General features: G+C 43.1%; 1 protein-coding gene across 5 annotated transcripts in view; it reads left to right on the top strand.

The window, feature by feature from the left end:
* ARHGAP19 (Rho GTPase activating protein 19) overlaps positions 1–22,507 on the top strand; it is a 223,159-nt gene that overhangs the window by 36,569 nt on the left and 164,083 nt on the right. For all 5 annotated transcript variants that reach the window (XM_069239608.1, XM_069239607.1, XM_069239606.1 and 2 more), the window contains exon 2: positions 5,887–6,152. In XM_069239608.1, the coding sequence (XP_069095709.1) occupies positions 5,887–6,152 (266 nt within the window). The remainder of the gene's footprint in view (positions 1–5,886; positions 6,153–22,507) is intronic.

Raw genomic sequence — 22,507 nt, 5'->3', positions numbered from 1 at the left:
GTGCATCATTTCTCACCATTCACCAGGCGTCCTCGCTGCCCCGCCCCCTCCGCCGTAAAACATGGGTTAAGGCCTACCATTGTAGTCTGACTGCTTCAGTTTATACCTGCTGTGTGACACATTAAAATAGCTCTTTTATTAATTAAAAACCCTCCTACTTAAAAGTGGGACAAGTAGACAAATGTTACCATGTTTCTAGAGTGACAAGGCCATAAAAACAATTTTAATTGTGGTGCTCCTAGCTGTCGTATGTAGAAAACCAGAATACTTATTAAAGTAATATTATGGCTATCTCTGAAATAGGAAAAAGGTAAAAAATAAAATAAATAAAGCACTTTTTTTTAACAGTTACTAAAAATCAAATTAAATGATTTAAAAATAATAATAAAGCTTAAGGAAACATACCTATTTGAAAGTTACAGTTTACCTGCCTCAGCTGCAAGAAAGCTAATTAGTACATGTCTCTGACAGCTCCCAGCCTTTGCTCAAGCTTGGGAAGTGGTGTGAAATGCCTCCCACAATTAAACAATTGGTTGACCTTAATAGTCGGAGTTGACTGCTCTGAACTCCACTTAATATTTAGATCAGGAGAGGTGGACATACTGTTGACACCTCACTGTCAAATCCAGCTTGACACATAACACTTGGGGGGCACTTGAAAGGGAGCGAAGACAATGCTTGCGCATCACCTGTCTGGTTGCCAAAGAACCCTGCTTTTGTCCCACCAGATGTCTCTCCCTGGGATTATTGTGGGTACAGATCCTGCTTCAAACTGGAATTTAGTGTTCGATGTGGGAGGACACTAGTCATTTCCCTACAACACTCCCATATACACACCTAGCCCTTGGAGCCAAAGTCTTTTGCCATCTTGAAAATGCCCTAGCATATGGCCTTTTGTTCCTGTTTGCAGCAAGGCAAACAGGAACTACTGAAAAAGTGGGTAGAGTTGCTACTGGGGATTTTTGCCCCCTTCGTTAGGGAGTGTCCAGGAGTCATCCATACCTAGTAGCTGGTGGCAATCATTAATGTGGCATCCCAAGGACCCTTAATTAGGAAACTGCTGGACTTGTGAAAGGATTTCAAGTGGACTGAACCTGCTGCACTTGGCATCTATGACCTATGAGAAGGACCTGAGGAGGCTGAACTCCCTCTCACTTGAAATCCAAAGACAGAAATGTCTCCAAGGATCATAAGGCTAGTTCCTGGGTGGCTCAACGAACATATCAAAGCTGAAAAATCCCCACTGACCATTGGCAACTGGACCTCGACCGGACTTTGCTGTTCCTTACTTCCTGATGCCATGAACATTTCTAAATGCTCTCTCTGAGGTCCTAGATGCTTAGAAGCATACTCCAATAGTTGTTTGGCCACCACAAGAAGTTTGAAAACTTTTTCAAAACCTGTCCTTCAAGGTGACCAATTGCAGAAAGTATCAGACTGGCAGTTCTGTGGCGTTGGACTAAATTTCAGGTTTGTGCCATGTGAAGAAGTGTTTTTCATCAGGAAAACAACAAAGTCAATTTTCAAATTGCGACTTAGAAACTTTTTCAAACTTCCCAGTTTCCAGACCCTAGTGGATCAACCTTCTCACTGCATCCGAACTATGCCACTTCTCAATTGGCCTCAAATTGTGGTTATGTCTCGGTCTTCCGCAACCATTGGAACTTTGTCAGGGGTGTGGAATGTAATGAAATATCTACTTGTCCATGCAACATGTTGCTTCTTAAATCTTCTTGTCCTGAAAAAAAATCTACTTCTCCCTTTCGTGCCATGTACTGCAGTGACAAATTATGACAGCAGTCTCCTTATATAAGAGCTCTGATAATAGCCTCTCTGATTATGCCAGGGTTACTACTATAGTAGGGCTTGAATACTTGCAATTTCAATCCCTACTATAGCAATTTTCTTATTTTGCCACCTTTTCTCAGATCTACATACTGGGGGTGGGGGAAGCAGTAAGCAACAGTTCAAGGGCTGGGTATGCCTTTATGTCCTCAAACCTACTAACTTGCATGTTTTAAGATTTTTCACCAGCTTTCTCTAATATTTTCCCATAATGAGAGAGGTTGGAAATTTACTCCTGACAATGGCAGAAGTAGAAGTTCTTTCAGGGTTCTGAAAAAGTGGTTGGAGGGAAAGTGAACTTGTAAACGCTCAATAGATTGTCACATGAGCAAATCTACACATGGATATTTGCTGGTGCTAAAATACAGTTCTCAAATATTTTCTAGGAGTCCAATTTCCTGGTCTACTTCTGTAAGTTCTTGTGAATTCATGAAAGCCACTAATTCAAAGACACATACCATGGGTGCACTTTTGTGACTTCCTTTAAGAATAGGGTCCCTAATTAGGTCTGGCATTAACCAAGGCATTTTGTTTTTATTAAACTTCTATTTCTCTCTCTATTGTCTGGCTTTACTGTAAGTGATCGCATTCGCTCTTCCACAAGGAGCATTTTGGCACGTAAAGTAGTTTTGTTCAGTGCCTTTTGAATATTGCTAACAGAGTGATCAGAAATTCATGATAAAATATTCTTTATGGCATATGTTGGTGTTACTTATGTAAGCAACAGCAATATAGAAGTGGGAGGACAGCTGTGAACAGCAACATTGTTTTATAACAGGATTTGTGAATAAGTTTGGTAAGAGGTGGGGTATAATTACGTAGCCTACAAAAATATGTAATTAATCTATGGTGTAAGGGGTACTATGTTATGTATATATTTTGAGGATCCTGTCCCCCCACCTCCATCGCTACCCTTTTTTCTGAAAAACTTTTCTAAAGTTGGCATTTTCCTACTGTATTTGGTGCCTGCAACCTGTTCCTAGGTTGTAGTTGGCAATGGACTTAGTTTATTCCTTCCAGACAGCTACACAATTAATGGGTTAGGTGTTACTAGGTGGACCAACAACTGGCACAATGGGGGGCAGAGCTGGGCACATCCTCTCTTGGAACTGAATAGGCTGTACTCTGCCTTTACATAAAGGAATTGTCACCCCTGCATTATTCATGCAGACAGCCAAAAGCTAGGGCAGAGGAAACGGGACAGTTCAAAGTGAAGTCTCTAAAAACGTCTCCCACTTCAAAGAAGGCACCAGGTATAAAATTAGGACCCCAGACCCAATCTTCAGTTAACTTTGACTTGTGGAAGGGCTCTCAAAGCCTTGCCTGCTGGTTTGGCCTGCTGTGTACGCCACAAGACTACTTTACTGCACCTGGAAGGACTGCTTTGCCGCCTGGAGCCCGCCTTGAAGTCTAAGAGGTGTGACCTGCCGTTTGAGCCCTGTTTCATCGCCTGAAACCCAAAACTACCAGAGTGACCCCAGGGGGTATTTGGATGGCCTCCTGATTAAACCTCAGGGACAGAAAAGGCTCCAACCATCTTGAACCCACACCTGGACCCAGATTGATTGAGTCCTAACCCCCAAGTGATGGCCCTCCAGTCCTGGACCACGGTTGCAGTGCTAAGGGTGCCCAGATAGCCAAAATCCATAATTTGGGACTTTAATTTAATTTAACCGAGGGAAGATGGGGGCCAACTTGATCGTCTATCTTCCCAAGGTGCATCGCTGGTCATCCTGACATAGCTCCCACTACGTTTGTCTCAGCTTCAGCAAATCCTGTCCAGCGGCTTTTTGCCAAAGAGGTATCTGGCTTCCTGGAACCCTCGTCAGCTACAGCCTCCATCTTTGTCAAGATGGAGATTTGTGACTGCCAATAAAATGTCTAAATACGAATGAAGAAGTCTTCACTGCGGTTTCATCAGACGGCTCCCCGATGACGCTCCTTCAGCCACTGCCTGCAGCCTTGCCCCATCAAACTTTAACTTCTCAGAACACTTTTCCTTGAAAATTTTTCTACGTCCGAAGATATGTACCGACAGAGCCCAGTCCACTTTTTGTATCTGACTCTCAACTCTGCGGTTAGTGCTTTGATCTTCAGGGTGCTAGTTTGTACCTTAAACTTTAAAAAATCCTAAGTCTGGTTCTACTGACTGGATTTTTGTCATATGATGTCAAATGAGTAGTTTAAATTAATTCTATTCTTCTAATTTGTGTTGACTTTTCACTTTATGCAGCACACAAACAGCAATAAACACTTACAAATTGCCTCTGAGTTGAGCCTCACTGCTTTTGTGCCAAAGTACCAAAGGGTTAATTAAAGTGATTGATAGGATGCTTGAATTAATCTCAGCCACTAGTAATTATTCGGGGCCACATCCCAATCCATTGTTGTTTTGCACAACATGTCACCACAGTTTAGACCCAGCCATACGCAAATCAGCCTTAATCATGCTCCATACGGAACAGTTCAGCCCGATTTGCCAAGTCAGGTCCTCCCTGAACCAGAACACAAGCAACCCAGGACTGGTTTTGCTCTAATTATGGGCTCATGAACTGGGTAAAGCTTTGTTCGAGCAACACAGTATGCACGGCACCCACATCTGGGCAGTTTGGCCTAGACTGTACCAATAAGGAGCAAGGAGCAGGGTCAAGACTGATTTGCATCTGGCTGGTTCCAAACTGAGGTGGCATGGTGGGCAGAAAATGAATTGGGATATGGCCCAAGTGATTGATAGTGGCTGAGCTTAATTCAAGTATTCCACCCATCATCTTGCTGTTTTGCCTTTGCTTCCCTAAGTGTGGTGGGTATGCCCAGATGTGGTTCTCAGGCTCACTGTTCCACTGGAACCAAGCTATACCTGACGGAATAGCCCTAACTAGGGTGAAACTGGTCGTAGGTTGCTTGAGTTCTGGTTCAGGGAGGATCTAGCCTGAAAGTTCGGGCTGGACTGTTCCTGTGAGGAGCAGGGTCAAGACTGATTTGCATATGACTGGGTCCAAACTGAGGTGGCATGTTGGGTAAGAAAATTATGGATTGGGATGCGGCCCAAGCGATTGCCAATGGCTGAGATTAATTCAAGCGTTTCATCCATCACCTTTTTGTTTTTCCTATTCAAACAATAAGCCAATTTCTAACATTGTGTGTTTAACTTTTTTGGTACGTCTAAATGCTTTACATAATGTCTCTAATTCAAACTTGTTTACTCTCTGTCACAACTATCAAGGGTTTAAATTACTGAAACCTTTGACTGGACCTAACAGGTTAGCAACTTTAGTGTTTGTGGCAGACTCTGCCACCCATCCTAACTAATAACTCACCTGCTTTCAATCTTTACTTGTATCATCTCCATAATGTAATCAAGTATGGGTCTATGGCAGGTGATTGATGATCAACTCATATAGTGCCTGGCAATAAGAGGCCAAACTGCCTACTGGTCTGGAAACCACGAGCAAGATTACCCCCTCATCAGGTAGAGACTTATTTACATGGAAAAATTAAAATTCTCATGAGTTCCCCACCACTAGCCCTAAACACTAATTTGGCATTGCAGTGCCAGTACTGTGACATCTTCTCCCACATTTGGGCCAAAACTTTGTTGTCCTATCTCTGGGCAATATTGTTGTGGGGTACTGGTGGAGCTCCCCCTTTTCTGTGACCCCCATACAAGCAAAACCCCTCTGGGTGCATTGAGCCCCTTCTTCCCGACCAGGACAATTTTTGCTCTCATTCACCAAATTGTAGCCACATTTTCCGCACCTGTTTTAATGTGACTTCATGGCATTATTCAAAATTATTCAGTTATTTTATTTCTGAAGGCCTCTTTACAGTACCTTGTCTAAAGCAGCTTACACGTTTGTGGTTTACAGATTTATGAAATATGGTATTAGTACCATGTTAAAACCATTTAATATTTTTATTATTATTATTACATGGCATTATTTTACATTGAGTGAGCTATTGAAAAAGTTGGTTATTGATAGCTGTTCACATTCATTCAATATATATTTTTATTAATCCTTGAATGTTTTGCTTTTCCTGCAGTGATACACTTTGCAGTATTGTCATCTGCAATGAGGCTTCCCTTCGGAACCAGCCGGTTATATTTAACCCTGACTTCTTTGTGGAGAAGTTGCGACATGAAAAGCCGGAGATATTCACTGAGCTGGTGGTTAGTAACATCACACGGTTAATTGATTTGCCAGGGACAGAATTTGCCCAGTTGATGGGAGAGGTGGATCCCAAGCTCCCCAACAGCAGTGGAGCTGCCTCTGGATTTTTCCGTTCATTAAACTTCCTAAAGCGCAAAGGTTGGTATTGACTTCATAAACATTTTGTAATTAATTTGTCACTGCCCCTCCAAATAGTTCATTTGTTAGTGTTTATTTTTAGAAGCCTATACTGTATTTTCAGGCCTTGGCTTACCGGACTCATTTTTTTCTAGGAAAAATGAGTATTAAAATCATATGTGGCTGGGGTGTGAGGCTGGCCTTACACGCTGGCTACACAGTACATGGATGCTTTCAGGGGTGATAAGAGCGCTATGAAAACACTGGTAACATAACGAGTGTGTGTATAGATTATATATATATATATGCATATATATATATAATCTATCTGATGGAGACTTCTAGCTGCAGATTCGTTACCTTTTATTTTTCCAGGTGTCAAGTTGGATCCGGAAACTTTTGCTGCGCAATACCCCTTGCGCGTGCCGTTGGGTGGCTCCATTCGGCTGCGTGGGGCGTCACTGGTGCCAGATGTGACATCGCAGGCACCTATATAGGTTCTACCCAGGTGCGAGATACTTTCTTTCCACACTAGTAAGCACAGGTCCGGAAAGAGCTTACCCGTCTGTCGCTTTTTGACAGGCCTTTTTTTTGACTGTCGAGTTTTACTTTGTGTGTGTGTGTGTCGAGGAGGTCACTGAGAAAGGCAGGGTTAAAACAGTGTGGTGCCTGTCATCATGCCATGTTGGTCATTGACCTCCCCCCACCTCGTTTGCCTGTAGAGCCTCTGTGTAGCCATTTTAGTTATAGCTTCATACACGTTATTTTTGCAAACCAGACCTGCCGCTGTGCACTTTAACCTAGATACATTTTATTCAGCTTTCTTTAATTATTTTAACAGTAGCCACATTTGCGGTCTTGTTTTATTTTCTCTACCTAGCTGTTCTTTGCCTAGCCCACCACTTCGTTCTTAAACAAGACATTTCTTTCACTCTATGCTTTTCATAAGGCTGCAGTAAGATAGATTGCCAGCAAACGTGGTAACGTTTTGTCTCTAGTGTACATAGAAACATAAACACTCTTATGTGGGGATCCTTTCTTGGAACATCAGTTGTTTTATTATAAAAACACTACTCTGACCCATGTACGTTAGAGGGAGATTCCAGCCAGATGACCATGACTGAATGCTGATCACTTCGCTGCAGCTTCTTATGTAGACTACAGGCCTCTTGCTCAGTAATGAGGGATGATGTCTTCCCGGGGAACCTAAAGGGCAGAATTAGAGCTTTACATGCTGTGCTCTATCATAGCCTAGGTAGGGGCTTTTTTAACGACTCAAGTGACAATATGGTAGCGTTATTTTTATGTTTCACTCTCCTTGTCACAATTTTAATACTGTCATGCTTCATCGTCCTAGTTAGTGCATTACATGCTTTATTATTTAAAATGCAGTTACTTCAATAAAATGTTATTGAACTCTGTTGTGCCTCTGGATTGTCCTTGTATATGTGAGACTGCAGAGAAACGGACAAGATCTGAGTGACCACGATTCCCCTGAGGAGTCAATTGTGTCATGTGCTCGGTAGCTCAATCATCCCTATTCTTGGGTGGAGATGAGGCACTGATAGTTAGCCGGAGCGTACTCGGATTAGGCCGATAGGTGTCACCTGTAGTGGGTTGAGACTCAGTCCCACACAGTGCAAGTGATTCTGCCACCCAAATCCAGTAGTCTCATTAGGATGAGAGCCTATGCGACATGGCGCCGCCAAAGATTGGTCAGGCTTTAATTTCCAGGTCCTCCTGAGTATCCTGTCTCACTACATACAAAGACTCCTCAGTACTATATACGGAGGCGTCTGTGGTATTGAGGATTTCCCTCCTCAGCTTAGTAGTGAGTACCTAACTAACGCAATAGGTTGTTCAAGCTTGAACCCTTAAAAGGATAATCCCCATTTGGTGTGCTTATCTGAACAAAATTTACCATTCATCATGGCGAATCCACAACAGGTAGCAGTTGCAGTCATTATGCGACCACCCCTTACTGCACGTTTATTGGCCCAGGGGCCAGCAGCCCAGGGGGGTCCAGTCACATTTATTGTTGAGGCTCATCCAGCCTTTAGAACAGAAATGTTTTATTCTTGGGTCACATTTCCAGCAGTTGATGGGAACACAAATACATTTCATCACTATACACCTGCAAACATACCTGCACAATACGGAGCATATGCATATCTAAAAATACCTCTATCTTATCAAGAACATAATAATTGGCTTGATGCCGCCTTACCCCATACAATTCTACACGTTAGGTCCTCTAAGTAATGATGGTCCTACCTGGCCTTTATTGGCCACATTACACCTCACCCTGCTGTAGTGACCATGACGGTAGCTGAAGTCCGTTGCTTATATGCGGAGCTTACGGCAATATACAGACTATCATTACAGTTTGTAATGCAAACATTACATACATACCCAGTAAGTGCTATTAATCCTGCGACTGTACATTCGATCATGGGTAAAGTACCCGCCAAATGGGAAGAGATTCTGTTTTGGTTAGCTCAAAAAAAAAAAAAAATCATGGAAGCAGCATTTCCCCATACAGGACCTCAGGCTGAGCATAGAATATTAACTATCTTGCTTCCCAGTTGGGATGGTTCCCACAGTAGACAACTGCAATACTTGGGGCATGGTATTTGCCACGCTCTATACTACAGCACACAGTACACCGACACTTGCCAATTTACCGGAAGTGTTAAAACAAATTTAAGATGAATACAGGGCTGCCCCGGCCCTGGACTTTGGGATACAGCTAATGGGAAATTTTGCCACAGTATCCTCAATTATGTTAAGTAACCTTAAAGGGGAAGCAGTTGCGCTAGCAGTGCGCATGCGGCTCTAGGATGTTCCTCCACAGGATCAAGAACATGAGCTGCCAAAGATTATCGTGGAGACCTACTCTAGTATTGGTCGAGATAGTCTAGGGGCGAGACCTACAAAACAGTTTCATGGTAAATCTATTAAAGATTCTACCAAGCAAGCTCCTGAGGGTTCTAAGAAACGCTGGGATAACCCCACAGAATAGATATAATCTCAGAAATAAAGATAATATTGAAATGCCTGACAGATATCAATAAACTGATATACGCCAAAGCCATTCCTTTCAGGACTCACTGGAAAAACGCAGTGAGAGAGGTGGGCGGCCAGAGCGAAGAACTGAGTATGTGAAACCGAGACCGGAATCACAACACTCTTCAGAAGTTTCTGTTAAAAAAGAAGAGAAACTTCCCTAACAAAAAACCCAATTTTGGAAAGAAAAAAGTGGCAGCATTTGCAGTTCGTCATGCCGCTGAAGCAGAGGGGTCTATTGAAGAACAGGAAGTGGGCATTAGTGCTATTAGCGTGGCAGAGGTCACAATAGTTCACCAGTATCTTCAAGAGCATCTGGAGGTGAAAGCAACTGATGACTTCTTACAAGTTGAAACTGCGGACATGCGTGTCTCCACGCCTGATAGGGTGTACAAAGTAATGTTACAGTTAGAAGGAGACATTTAACGCACAATCAACGCAATCTTTTGGGACCTCGTCGTAAACATATATGATATTCTACTCGCCGAAAGGGATTGGCCACCTGAATTTGTCCGTACTTGCCCATATGGAGAAGATGGTATCAAACCTTCTTTCTCACCCTTTATTCCCGATCAGCTCCCAGAATCCTACGCTATTTATTGGGCATTGGCGCAGGCACCCGCGTTATATCGCAGCCACGTAGGGTGGGATAAAGATTTCCCCTTAGCTTCCAATTAAAAATCAACCTCAACCCCAGTATCCAATAAAACATGATGCTAAAGTACCTGTGAGGGAAATCCTCACACAACTGGAGTACCAGGGCGTAATTGAACCCTGTGTCTCACCAATTAATAAAACCTTATTCCCAGTATCTAAACCAGACCATTCTTACAGAATAGTCTTAGATTACAGACATTTAAATAGTCACACATGCACATATGCTATACAAAAGTCTCGCAGCACTGACCAACATAGTGTGAATTATTATTATTTTTTTTTAAATGGACATTTCTAATGTTTTTTTCTGCCGAAATGTAGCGCCTGAGAGTAGAGACTTAACAAGTTTCAACGTACTAGGCTCCCAGAAAATATTCTGTTGTTTACCACAGTGGTACAAGAACAGTCCAGGACTGTTCATGGCTCATGTGTCTTCAATATTGCACGACATTGACCCTGAAGCACTGTCCTATGTAGAAGATAGATATCTCACGGATGATGAATTACTGCAACATATAAGATGGGTAGCCCGCAGTGTTGTAGGATTTGCCGAATTCGACTATAAATTCAACTTCAAGAAAACAAAACTAGCCTTCCTTAGCATCCTTTTTTTGGGAAACAAGCTATCAAGTGAAGGGAAGAGCCAGCGCCACAATTATTGGAAAAATGCGCACAGTTAAAACCACCAAATACCATTAAAAATACTTTAATCACTATTGGGTTTCCTACATTTTGGCAGAATTTATATTCCAGATTACACATCCTGCATAAAACCTTCTATATGACTTAATACGTCCTGACTTTTCCAGTAAATCCTAGAGAGTCGATCACACACGCATTCTCAGAGCTTTGCAAACAGACATGCTTGCACCACAACACCTACACACAAGGGACAATAAAAAACATCTGGTAATCTGAGTAATTGCTGGTGCCATTGGTTTCACCTATGTAACTTTCAATGAGGGTGAGACAGTCCCGAGTGCATACAAATCACATCTGTACTCAGCAGCAGAACAACGCTTTACTCCCAGTGAGAAGATTCTCACTGCTGTTCAGATGGCTGTCATTAAAGAAAGACCACTGCCCGGAGGAAACACATTATTGTCGTATCTCCAATGCCTGCCCTTGAGGCTGTTACAAAAGCCAGCGTTCCAAATGCTAAAGCATTACATCCATGTTGGATCCAAAGAGCAATGTCTCTGACAGCCACTGAAGTTGACTATATTTTTTATCCAGAGTTACAAACTCAAGAATTTTTGCAATATGAACTAAAATATCCAGTTCAGCAAATACACTGCCTATTGATCAATGTCAAGGAGTCATGTACACCGATGGCTCAGCACAATCAGCAATAGGCACAAAGCAGCAGTACTCCGCTGCTTGCACAATCGTAAGTGGCTACATGGAGGATAATACATTTTGTCCTCAACATACATTCACACAAACTCTAGGGGATTGAACAGCACAACTAGTAGAGCTAAAGGCTCTGGTGAAGGCTCTGGTGCTGCGTAGCTAACACTGATTGTCTGAGATTCGTACTATTGTGTCCAGTCCTTCAATGAATACCTGTATTACTGGCGTCAGAATGGGTTCAGAGATTCTAAAGGCAACACCATCAAACACAGACTTGTGTGGGTGAAAGTAATGGATCTGGAGTAAACACTACTAAACGTTGAACATACACTTGGACACCATGGTGTTGGAATACACGTTGCTGGAAATACACTGGCTGATGAAGCAGCCATATTAGCAGTAGCTACGTCTTCTGTTGCTGCAGTAGCTTGTTCTGGAACGAAACTGGACGTTGACATATGGGCTGCCGTGAAAGCCACGGCTGAAGGCACGCTCTTTCCAAAAGTATTTCCTGTTAAATATTCCTACCGAATGGGAGGCTTCCTTGATGCAGAAGTAAAAATACCTGGTTTGAGAGTTCGAGTAATTCCCAATAAAGACATAAGAACAGAGTTGGTTAAAGCAGCGCACGAGGGAGTTGCATCTGCCCATGCTGATGTGGCGGCTACAATATCATTATTGCAAGTACGTTATTGGTGGCCAGGTTTATACAAACAGACGAAGTAGTATGTCCTTTGTTGTTACATCTGCCAACAAATTAAGGGCTCCACCGTCAAACGCCCACCGCAGACACCCCTCCTACGTTCCAGCAAACCTTTACAGTGTGTCTACTTGGACCATTGTGGTCCCCTAACACCGGACAGTGCATACAAATACATTTTAGTCGCTGTTGACTCTTGCTCCAGATTTCAATCGGTGTGGCCACAATGATCGGCTGACGCTCGGACTGTTATTAAAGATTTGCAAGTCTTTATCAGCACATATGCAGTTGCGGCTTTCGACTCTGACTAGGGCCTTGCTTTTGCCTCAAGGGCATTCAGGGACGCCATGGCTTCGTTAGGAGTCCAACTCCAATACTCATCTCCATTTCATCCCGAGGGAAATAGTGTAGTGGAGTGACAAAACCGTGATTTAAAGCAATGCTTAACAGCCAGAGTATTAGGTACGGGTCGTAGTTGGCTTAATCACCTGTATGGAGTCCAGAAAGCAGTTAATAATCTGCCTAGAAGGTCCCTGGGGGGTTGTACTTCATACGAGCGCTTGTTTGGAACTCAAATGTACGTTCCAGATCTTGATTTCCTGGCATGGAGGTGGCAGAAACACCTTTTGACATAAATGAACATGTCACTGTCTTGCAGGAATTACAACAGTTCTGTGACGACAACGCTTCTGCCAGTGCTGCCTCAGCAGGAATTAAGGATGTACCAATAACATCTACCGGCTGGATTCCAAAGGTTGGGGATCTAGTACGTGAAAAAGTTGCTGTGAAAAAGGAATTAGGTCCTTCTTATCGTGCATCAGTCCCACTCCTGGGAATACACTGTACCAGAACTGTCATTCTACCACCGTTGCATGGTGCTAAAGAAAATTGATTTTTATCTATCAACAATGTCAAGCTTCACCAGGTGGCCGATCCTCCACAGCAGACGAAGAGGAGCAGCCAGTAGTTCCCGAATCCCTCACTACTGGCTGAGATGTCCCTCTACAAATTTTGAGCAGCAACGCTGTCACCTCTCCGAGCTTGGGGAGGGTGGAAAATGATCTTGCATTAGTTCCACTGACATCTGTTGCAACAAACGATTTAGAAATTACTAATCGATTTGACACAACTTCTACACAGACGGATGGCATCATTTACTGTGAACCCCTGCAGAAGACCCCTACCAGTTCCCCTCCTACAAATACGCCTCCAGCTTTTGCGCAAACTGCTTCTGGATACTTTGCCGACATCAACAACACTTTCTCGGGCTCATTTGCCTCTTCTACACCTGAACTGCCAAAACCATGAAAACTGATAAACTGGCTTAAAACAAATTACTTTAATCTCCCATGGAACTATCTGTGGCTTTCTTTGACTATATTAGCTTACCTCCTTTGGATTGACTTTATCAAAACAGTATTTTTATTAATACATGGTCATTATCTTCCTGAAAGATCAACAGTTGAACTGGTGGATGAGGTCCTAAAAACCAATGTTTCTTCTCACAAGGTCCGCAGAGACTTGACTTTTGTGAACATTTCCGCTATACCAATTCCTGATGGGATTGTTTGAGATAAAGTCGCATTTTATATATACAACCCCACGGAGGTTATTCAAATACCATATGTGTTTAAACTTTCAATGAACGATGTAATAATACCCGGAGTTGTTTCTGATGACTGGGATGTTAAAACAGTTGATTCTATGATGACTGAATTGCAGTATTTTACTGTATTTGAAAGTGAGGCTATTTATCAATGTAAAGAGTATTATGGTGATATGTTTTGCTTTAATTATTATGGACACCATTTCATTCACAGAGCGAATAGCCCAAAGACTATTTTTAATTACATACAATGGGAACATTGTCCAACTCCACCACAAGGGAGTTCTAAAACATATTCTGAAAAATGTGTATAATTTCCTGGGCACAAGGTGAAAAATACTGAGCCATAGTATTTAAAATTGCCATTGATGGAAAATGTACATATATTGTTGACAAATACGAAATTCATTTATTTGGATTCCTTTGTTTCCTGGTTGGCGATAGAAGGCAATGAATATTGGCTGAAGTCGATTGACTTAAGTGTGTGGGGAACAAATAAATTAGCAAATAAGTGAGAAGGAAGCTTTATTTAGAGCATGCCTGATACCTGTTCAAATGATATTTTTAAATGAAACTGTACAACAGCAAGCTATTTAGGCTTCGCAAAAATTAAGGAATTGAATGCACTCAGTATTTCTGTCCCTGCAAAATTTTACAAATGGCAAAAGTATATAAATGCAACTGAAGATCAGCTTGCTGAATGGGTCCATAATGGAACGTTTAATGCTTCACTTTCACGTCCTGGTTGGTGGTTACTGTGGCCAATACGTACCAACATGTGTAATAAACGTTTTGTAAACTCCACAAAGTATGCCTGACCCTCGCTATGTGTCATCTGAACATATTGGTATAGTAACAACATACAATGTAGGGAAACTATGCCAGCAATGGTTGAAGAGTTCCTCACTAGATGCTGTTAAAGAACACCTCAGTCTCCTGTCTAATAACACTGACTTACAGGATTTCCTGTTAGGCCCCAGAAAACATTGCACTTCTTATACGCAGTTTATAATGAAATTTGGAAGCTTTCTCAACAAGAAGCTGCTGCCTGCTTAAAGCAAATAGATCAGGAAAACTTACAGAAGGCATTAGCTGTTGTAGATAATGGGATTAATACCCTGTCCGACCGGATATACACCTTAAACAACATTCTTTCTTTTGCAATAGACATAATACAAAGTGATATGTCCTCTTTACATCATGGACAGAGTAAACTAAGGTCCATTATGCAGTTGGGTTGGACACTACAAACACTGAAGACAGGTCGTGTTCCCTGGCAACACGTTAGCGCAAGGGATATATTTTCCACATTTAATTTAACGCAACAGCAACCTCTAATGGCTAAGACAGAAGCAATTTATTCCTTGTTAAATATTGAGAGATTAGAAAAGTTGCCTTTTACTGTGGCTGAAATACCATCTGATGAGTGTTTAATTCACGGGTCATTAATCTGCCTATTTCAACACTTCAATTCATGTCCTGCTTAAAACACATCCCAGTAGGGAGATATGGAAGGCTAGGAGATAGTTACATCTATGAGGTGTGGGAGCTACCCTTCTCGTACAAATGTCTCAGTGGCATGAAAGATGTATTTCTTAGCGGTAGTGAATGCAAGACTTCTGTCAGCCATTCGATAGTTTGTAAACAGCTGTCTTTGCATGGGGCGTGTAACGCCTCGACGGCGAATTTGGCTTGTTATCTGAAGGGAGTCCCAGTCCCCTTGATTAGACCTGCGTTCAAGGTGCTCTTGAATGGCAGCTATGTCCTCCTCAATAGTGAAAACTGTTGTGGTATGCAAGCCGGAATAGTTTGTTGTTTCGGTCTCTAAGATTGTTACATGCTGCGGAACGTACTTTTTCCTCCTACATGACAGGGAAGTAGCTGAAATTTGGCCCAATATCGTTACTTCAAATGTGAATTTTGACAAGCTGAGCAGACTCAAGGCTTTATTGTCAACATGTGGCGCTCACATCTGCAAGCAAAACTTATGCGCTTCAGGTTGCAAGGTCATCAGCAGAGATAGTCCTTTTAAGTACTAATTTTCCTAGATACTTTGAGCTTGTGAATATTTAATGCGTCCAGTACTTCTGGAATCGCAAATTTCTTTAAGGCTGTTAGTTCTGGTTTCATTCACACCTTCTCCTCTATATTCGGCTTAATACTTTCAGCCATCCACTCAATATTCTCCAGTATCTTCGGGGGATTTCTGATAACTTTGGCTATAATAGGTGGCATTTTGCTATTACTACTTTTTCTGTGCAATGCCTGTCCCGCCGCAACAAGGAGGACAAAGCGCTTACACCAGCGCAGCTATGTCGTGAAAGCATGATGCACTACTTTGGAGCAATTGGAGTGTGACTGGTTCCTGTCATTCAGACCGGTTTTGCATTGTGTGCAGCCCATGTTTCGGTGCCTCTGGTGCTCGTTCAAACATGCACTGAAAGTTTCTTTCAATGCAGTGCTTGCTTTCATTGGACGCTGATCTGTAGATGTTCTTGCTGAGGGCTCATTACCAGACATGCTCGTTGAGGGTGCGTTTGGTACAGGAAGCTGCTTATGTGGTGCCCTTTGTGGATGATGCAGCTCTAAACATGTGGTTGGGTACACCACGGAATGCTGCCGCTTTGGCTGGAGCTCAGGCTTTGGAACACGAATACTCCTTGGTTTTCCTTGGCAGTTAACTTCCTACTTTAACACCTGCCGAAGTGGAAGATTTCCTGTCTTCCATTATCCCGGATTTGATTAGCAACTTCCAAAATGACTGACTCTTGAAGTTCGGCCTTTTTAACACCACAATTAACAATTTTAAATTGTCCTTTTTATACATGCTCAAATGTCTTAAGTTTTCATTACTGACATTCTTATATATGCCTTAGGTTATATTTCTGTGGCTTTTCTATATAATTAGGCTGTGAACCACGTTTGAACTGGCAAGGAGATGGTGCTGTGTAGCCATTTTAGTTATAGATTCATACATGTTGTTTTATCAAACTAAGCCTGCCGCTGTGCACTTTAAGCTAGATATATTTTATTCAGCTTCGTTTTATTATTTTAACAATAGCCACATTTGCGGTCTTGTTAAAGAACGTAGCGGTGCCCTAAGCAAAGAACAGCTAGATAGAGAAAATAAAACAAGACATTTCTTTCATTCTGTGCTTTTCTTAAGGCTGCAGTAAGATAAGTTGCCGGCAAACGTGGTAACGCTTTATCTATAGTGTTCATAGAAACATACACACTCTTATGTGGGGATCCTTTCTTAGAACATCAGTTGTTTTATTACAAAAACACTGCTTTGACCCATGTAAGTTACAGGGAGATTACAGCCAGATGACCACGACTGTATGCTGATTGCTGAGTGCTTCGCTGCAGCTGCTTATGTAGAGTACAGGCCTCCTGCTCAGGAGTGAGGGATGATGTCTTCCCGGGGAACCTGAAGGGCAGAATTAGAGTTTAACATGCTGTGCTCTAACAGCCTAGGTAAGGGCTATTTTAACGACTCTAGTGACAATATGGTAGTGTTATTTTTATGTTTCACTCCCCTTGTCACAATTTTAATCCTCTCTTGCTTTATTGTCCTAGTTATTGCATTACATGCTTTATTATTTAAGATGCAGTTACTTCAATAAAAGTTTATTGAACTCTGTTCTGCCTCTGATTATCCTTGTATATGTGAGACTAATGCAACTCAGAGAAATGATGAAATCTGAGTGACCACGATTTCCTTGAGGAGTCAATTGTGTCATGCACTCGGTTGCCCAATCATCCCTACAGTTTGGTGGAGATGAGGCACTGCTAGTGAGCCAGAGCAAACCCGGATTAGGCCGACAGGTGTCACCTGTAGTGGTTTCTGACTCAGTCCCCCACAGTGCAAGTGATTCTGCCACCAAGATCCAGTAGTCTCATTAGGATAATGAGATCCTACGCAACACCTCGCGCGTGACCATGACGTGGTCAGACTGCCGAGCCATGGCGCTGAAGACTTTGAGGGAGCGGACCATAAAGCTGCTTGCAGCCTGGCAGTTGGCAACACCGGCGTGTGCAACTCTGAGAAGGTCTCTGTCCTGGCCGTAAAGGAGGTCGTAAGACTTATCTCGAAGCCCCAAATCCTCTTCCTCCCCTTCGAGGACTTAGGGACACTCTGGAAAGAGGCATAAAAAGACGTAGTCTAAGAAATCACAACAGGGAGTACGGGGTTCTTTTAATGTAACGTGGGATGGATCAGTGGTGTATCAATTATAACACCAGATCCCTCGTGACCCTCAATTAGAGGTGGGATATCAGTTGAATACGTTGCTGTGGAGGGTCTGGAAGACACTGTGGGGAACAAAAGGGGAGGGTAATTTCCTTTACGGACTAGGTGGTCTCACACACTATATAGTGTCATGCTTCATCATATGACCACCTAACCCCACCCAGGTAGGACAGTGCCACCTGGGCGGACTCAACCTCACTGTTAAAGGAACAGGAGGGAGTGCGTAAATTAATTCTGGTTCTGGAAATAGAGGGATCCAGCTAAACTAAGGAATAAAAACACCTAAACAGATACCTGTGTAAATATTTAATAAAAGGTTCTGTTTGATGTGGTTAAAAAGTGGAGATTAGGACACCTCTGTGAGAACAAGGACTATTTACACCGGTATCTGTGCTGCGATCGAGGGCCAGGAAACACTTTCAGGAAGGCCTCCCCTTTCTTACGAGGCCTTCCCGAACGGGGGAAGGCCGTTTGTGGCCGTTTTCCCCATCAGAGCAGGAAGCAGGCGCAAGGCCGCTTCCTGCTCCGATGGGGAAATCCACAAAGTGACAAAGGGGCGGGGGGAGACACGGAAGAGCTTCTGTGTCTCCCAGGGAACAAAAAAAATAAATCCTCGGGTGCGACGCACCCGAGGATTTATTAACCCCCTCCAAGGGGTTAAGAACTTCTGATGATTACTGGTTACAGCTTGCAGCATGATCAAATAAGAGGCATTTTATAATAGAGACTGACATCTTATTAAGGATGATCCTGTGTTAGAAATGGGGTTTTTGGTTGGCAGTCAGGTTGCCCTCTGTCCAAACAAGAACCCTCACTCTAGTCAGGGTAAGTCACACACAATCCAAAATCAGCCTGTGCTCACCCTCCGGTAGCTTGGCACGAGCAGTCAGGCTTAACTTAGAAGGCAATGTGTAAAGCATTTGTGCAATAAATCATACAACACCATAGCATAACACCACAAAAATACACCACACAGTGTTTAGAAAAATATATAATATTTATCTGGGTATCTTCAGGTCAAAACGATCAAAGTTGCAATACGAATTTGTAAAGATATCACTGAAAAGTGATAGCGAGTGTCTTAAGTCTTTAGAAAGTAAACAAAGTCTCTTTCAAACACAAAGTACCTGGTTTCTGGTGGAAAATCTCCTCAGAGGGCCACAGGAGAAGAGGTGCGTGGAAAACTGGTGTGTGCGTCGATTTCTCCTCAGCACACACGGACTTGCGTCGTTATTTTCCACGCGGGGAAGTCGGCGTCGTTTTCCGGCGCGTGGACAGTCTCTTTCTGTGGATCGCGGGGATTACCAGATGTCCCGGGTCTGTGCGTGGATTTTCCGGCTTGTTCTCCGGCTGCGCGTCGGTCTGCGGGGCTGCACGTCGAAATTACGATCTAACGGCAGGCGTCGCGTCGATTTCTCCTCTAGACTTCGATCTGCGGGGCTGCGCGTTGAAATTACGATCTCACGGCAGGCGTCGCGTCGATTTCTCCTCTAGAGGTCGGGCGGCGTTGTCCTTGCGAGGCCGTGCGTCGGATCTTCGATCGTCCCCAGAGCGTTGCGTTGATCAGCGTCGGAGTGCGGCGTTTTTCTCGCCGCGAAACAAGCTGTGCGTCGAAATTTTCGGCGCACGGAGCGTCCAAGTAAAAGAGAGAAGTCTTTTTGGCCCTGAGACTTCAAGGAACAGGAGGCAAGCTCTATCCAAGCCCTTGGAGAGCACTTTCACAGCCAGACAAGAGTTGAGCAAGGCAGCAGGGCAACAGCAAGGCAGCAGTCCTTTGTAGAAAGCAGACAGGTGAGTCCTTTGAGCAGCCAGGCAGTTCTTCTTGGCAGGATGTAGTTTCTGGTTCAGGTTTCTTCTCCAGCAAGTGTCTCATGAGGTAGGGCAGAGGACCTGTTTTATACTAAGTTGTGCCTTTGAAGTGGGGGTGACTTCAAAGAGTCTCTAAGAAATGCACCAAGCCCCCTTTCAGCTCAATCCTGTCTGCCAGAGTCCCAGTAGGGGGTGTGGCAGTCCTTTGTGTGAGGGCAGGCCCTCCACCCTCCCAGCCCAGGAAGACCCATTCAAAATGCAGATGTATGCAAGTGAGGCTGAGTACCCTGTGTTTGGGGTGTGTCTGAGTGAATGCACAAGGAGCTGTCAACTAAACCTAGCCAGACGTGGATTGAAGGGCACAACAAGATTTTAGTGCAAAGAAATGCTCACTTTCTAAAAGTGGCATTTCTAGACTAGTAATATTAAATCCGACTTCACCATTCAGCAGGATTTTATATTACCATTCTGGCCATACTAAATATGACCTTCCTGCTCCTTTCAGATCAGCAGCTGCCACTTCAACAATGTATGAGAGCAGCCCCAATGTTAGCCTATGAAGGGAGCAGGCCTCACAGTAGTGGGAAAACAAATTTAGGAGTTTTACACTACCAGGACATATAACCACACAAGTACATGTCCTGCCTTTTACCCACACAGCACCCTGCTCTAGGGGTTACCTAGGGCACACATTAGGGGTGACTTATGTATAGAAAAAGGGGAGTTCTAGGCTTGGCAAATACCTTTAAATGCCAAGTCGAAGTGGCAGTGAAACTGCACACACAGGCCTTGCAATGGCAGGCCTGAGACAAGGTTAAGGGGCTACTGAGGTGGGTGGCACAACCAGTGCTGCAGGCCCACTAGTAGCATTTGATCTACCTGCCCTAGGCACATGTAGTGCACTCTACCAGGGACTTACAAGTAAATTAAATAGTCAATCATGGATAAACCAATCAGTAGTACAATTTACACAGAGAGCATATGCACTTTAGCACTGGTTAGCAGTGGTAAAGTGCCCAGAGGTCAAAAACCAACAACAACAGGTCAGGAAAAATAGGAGGAAGGAGGCAAAAAGTTTGGGGATGTCCCTGTCAAAAAGCCAGGTCCAACATCCTGTAATAAGGGATATGATGTCTAAAACACCTTTGTTGACATTCCGAAGAGGAAAGTTCATGAGACAAGAACTAGTAGTCAGTAATCCTGAACGGGTGCAAGGGAATAAGTGGCTTTTATCTAAGTCTGGTTTTAGGGAATGTCATCAATGCAAGGCATGTGTCTTTGGAGTCAACACAATTCAGTGTCATCACCATTGAAGGAGACTCCTATAAGCATTAATAAGAGCCTGTGTTGCAAAACAGACTTTGCTTTTTATGTTCTGACATGCTCCTGTCCCAAGGGGGTATGAATGTAGAAGAAAATGTATGTGTCAATCTGTAGTCAGGGGACAGTTGTATGTATATTTCCGCAATTTATTAGGTACAATTGAACACAGCCATAGATGAGTTAGATTTTCAGTGAAAGTGACGAGTCTCAAGGAAGAGTGTTGTATTTGGTTGTGGGATTTTTCAGAGGTTGTAATTGTTGATTTTGAGTTGGGAGATTCCACCTGACCATTTGGTAGTTTTTTTGCTGTGTAGTTAAAAGAATAAATAAATTAAATCCACCCACTTGTGTTGGCAGTTGTGTGTATCCAGCATATAAGGGACCTCATTATACATACATGTACATTTCATGACTTGTTGAATCATGTAAGTGAAAAATTTAACGAATTTTACAACCATTGTTTGAGGCGATTGCATATCCTCAAGATTTTATTTAATTGTATCTAATTTTTCATGGTGGAGGGCAGATTTATTTTAAGAGGTAGAAATTTAAAATTTGAGAAATTGATAAAAAATTATTTAACATGGTGTATTTAGGTTAGGTCATTTATATTGTTTGTTATATTTAAATATGGATTTTTATATCTTTTTTTTGTTTGAATGTAGAGCCTGCTACGATAAATTGCAAAGTGAATGCAGTATTTACATTTTGTGCTTAATATGTTTTCTATTTTTACACAACCTAGGACCAGGGTGTTTTTTTTTTTTACCTACTGTGCACTACAACAAATCACACGCAGTATAGGGCATAATGGGGACAACGAGCCCACAGTTCACCGATTACTACATACATTATTAGCAAGCTCAGGGCTTCATTATAGCATCACCCAGATATATGGTGATCTGTTGGAGAACACTGCGGATGCCCATGTTAACACTCGGGCTTGGTGGGACCGTGTTCTCATAACGCCATTATCACAACCGGAGTGGAACTGGAGCGCCATGCTCCACATGGTCAAAATGGTGTCATGAAACCCACGTTTCCGGTACACTCCATTTACTTACTTACATCGAAACCATCTATCCCTGCATAGGGTTTCACGCATGTTCCCCCAAAATTATTACGAATGCCCTTGATGTGGAGAGAAGGAAGCTAATTTTTACCACATGATATGGGACTGCCCACCGGTTCTCCGTTCCTGGCACACCATTACCTCCCTGACGGCTGAATTGGTGGAACACCCACCATCTCCTACACCAGAGTCTTGCCCTATTGGGTGTTCGTAAAAGGTCGGCAAAGGAAAAACAGCTACACAGGTGCATTGACTTATCGTTTGTATTATTCAAGCGCCTACTGGCAATGCAGTGGGAGGCACCGGACACACGGCGCTGGCTAAGCGACCTGTTGAAATGGGCTATTGCAGAGGCACGGGGTCTTCACTCGCTATTAGACAGGGGAGTAAAGATAAAAGTAGTTGAAATATGGCACATGTACATAGCCTCAATTGAAGCCATGGATGACACCCCCCCCCCCCCCCGCCCAACCCCACCCCCGACACATGAAGGAGGTCACTGGGTGTACGGCACCCATGCAACAAGGACACAGTGCAC

This window comes from Pleurodeles waltl, chromosome 6 (genome assembly GCF_031143425.1).
Source record: "Pleurodeles waltl isolate 20211129_DDA chromosome 6, aPleWal1.hap1.20221129, whole genome shotgun sequence".
In the NCBI taxonomy this organism is placed as follows: domain Eukaryota; kingdom Metazoa; phylum Chordata; class Amphibia; order Caudata; family Salamandridae; genus Pleurodeles; species Pleurodeles waltl.
The sequence above is the reverse complement of the archived record's forward strand: the minus strand, read 5'-3'. Positions and strand labels throughout refer to the sequence as shown.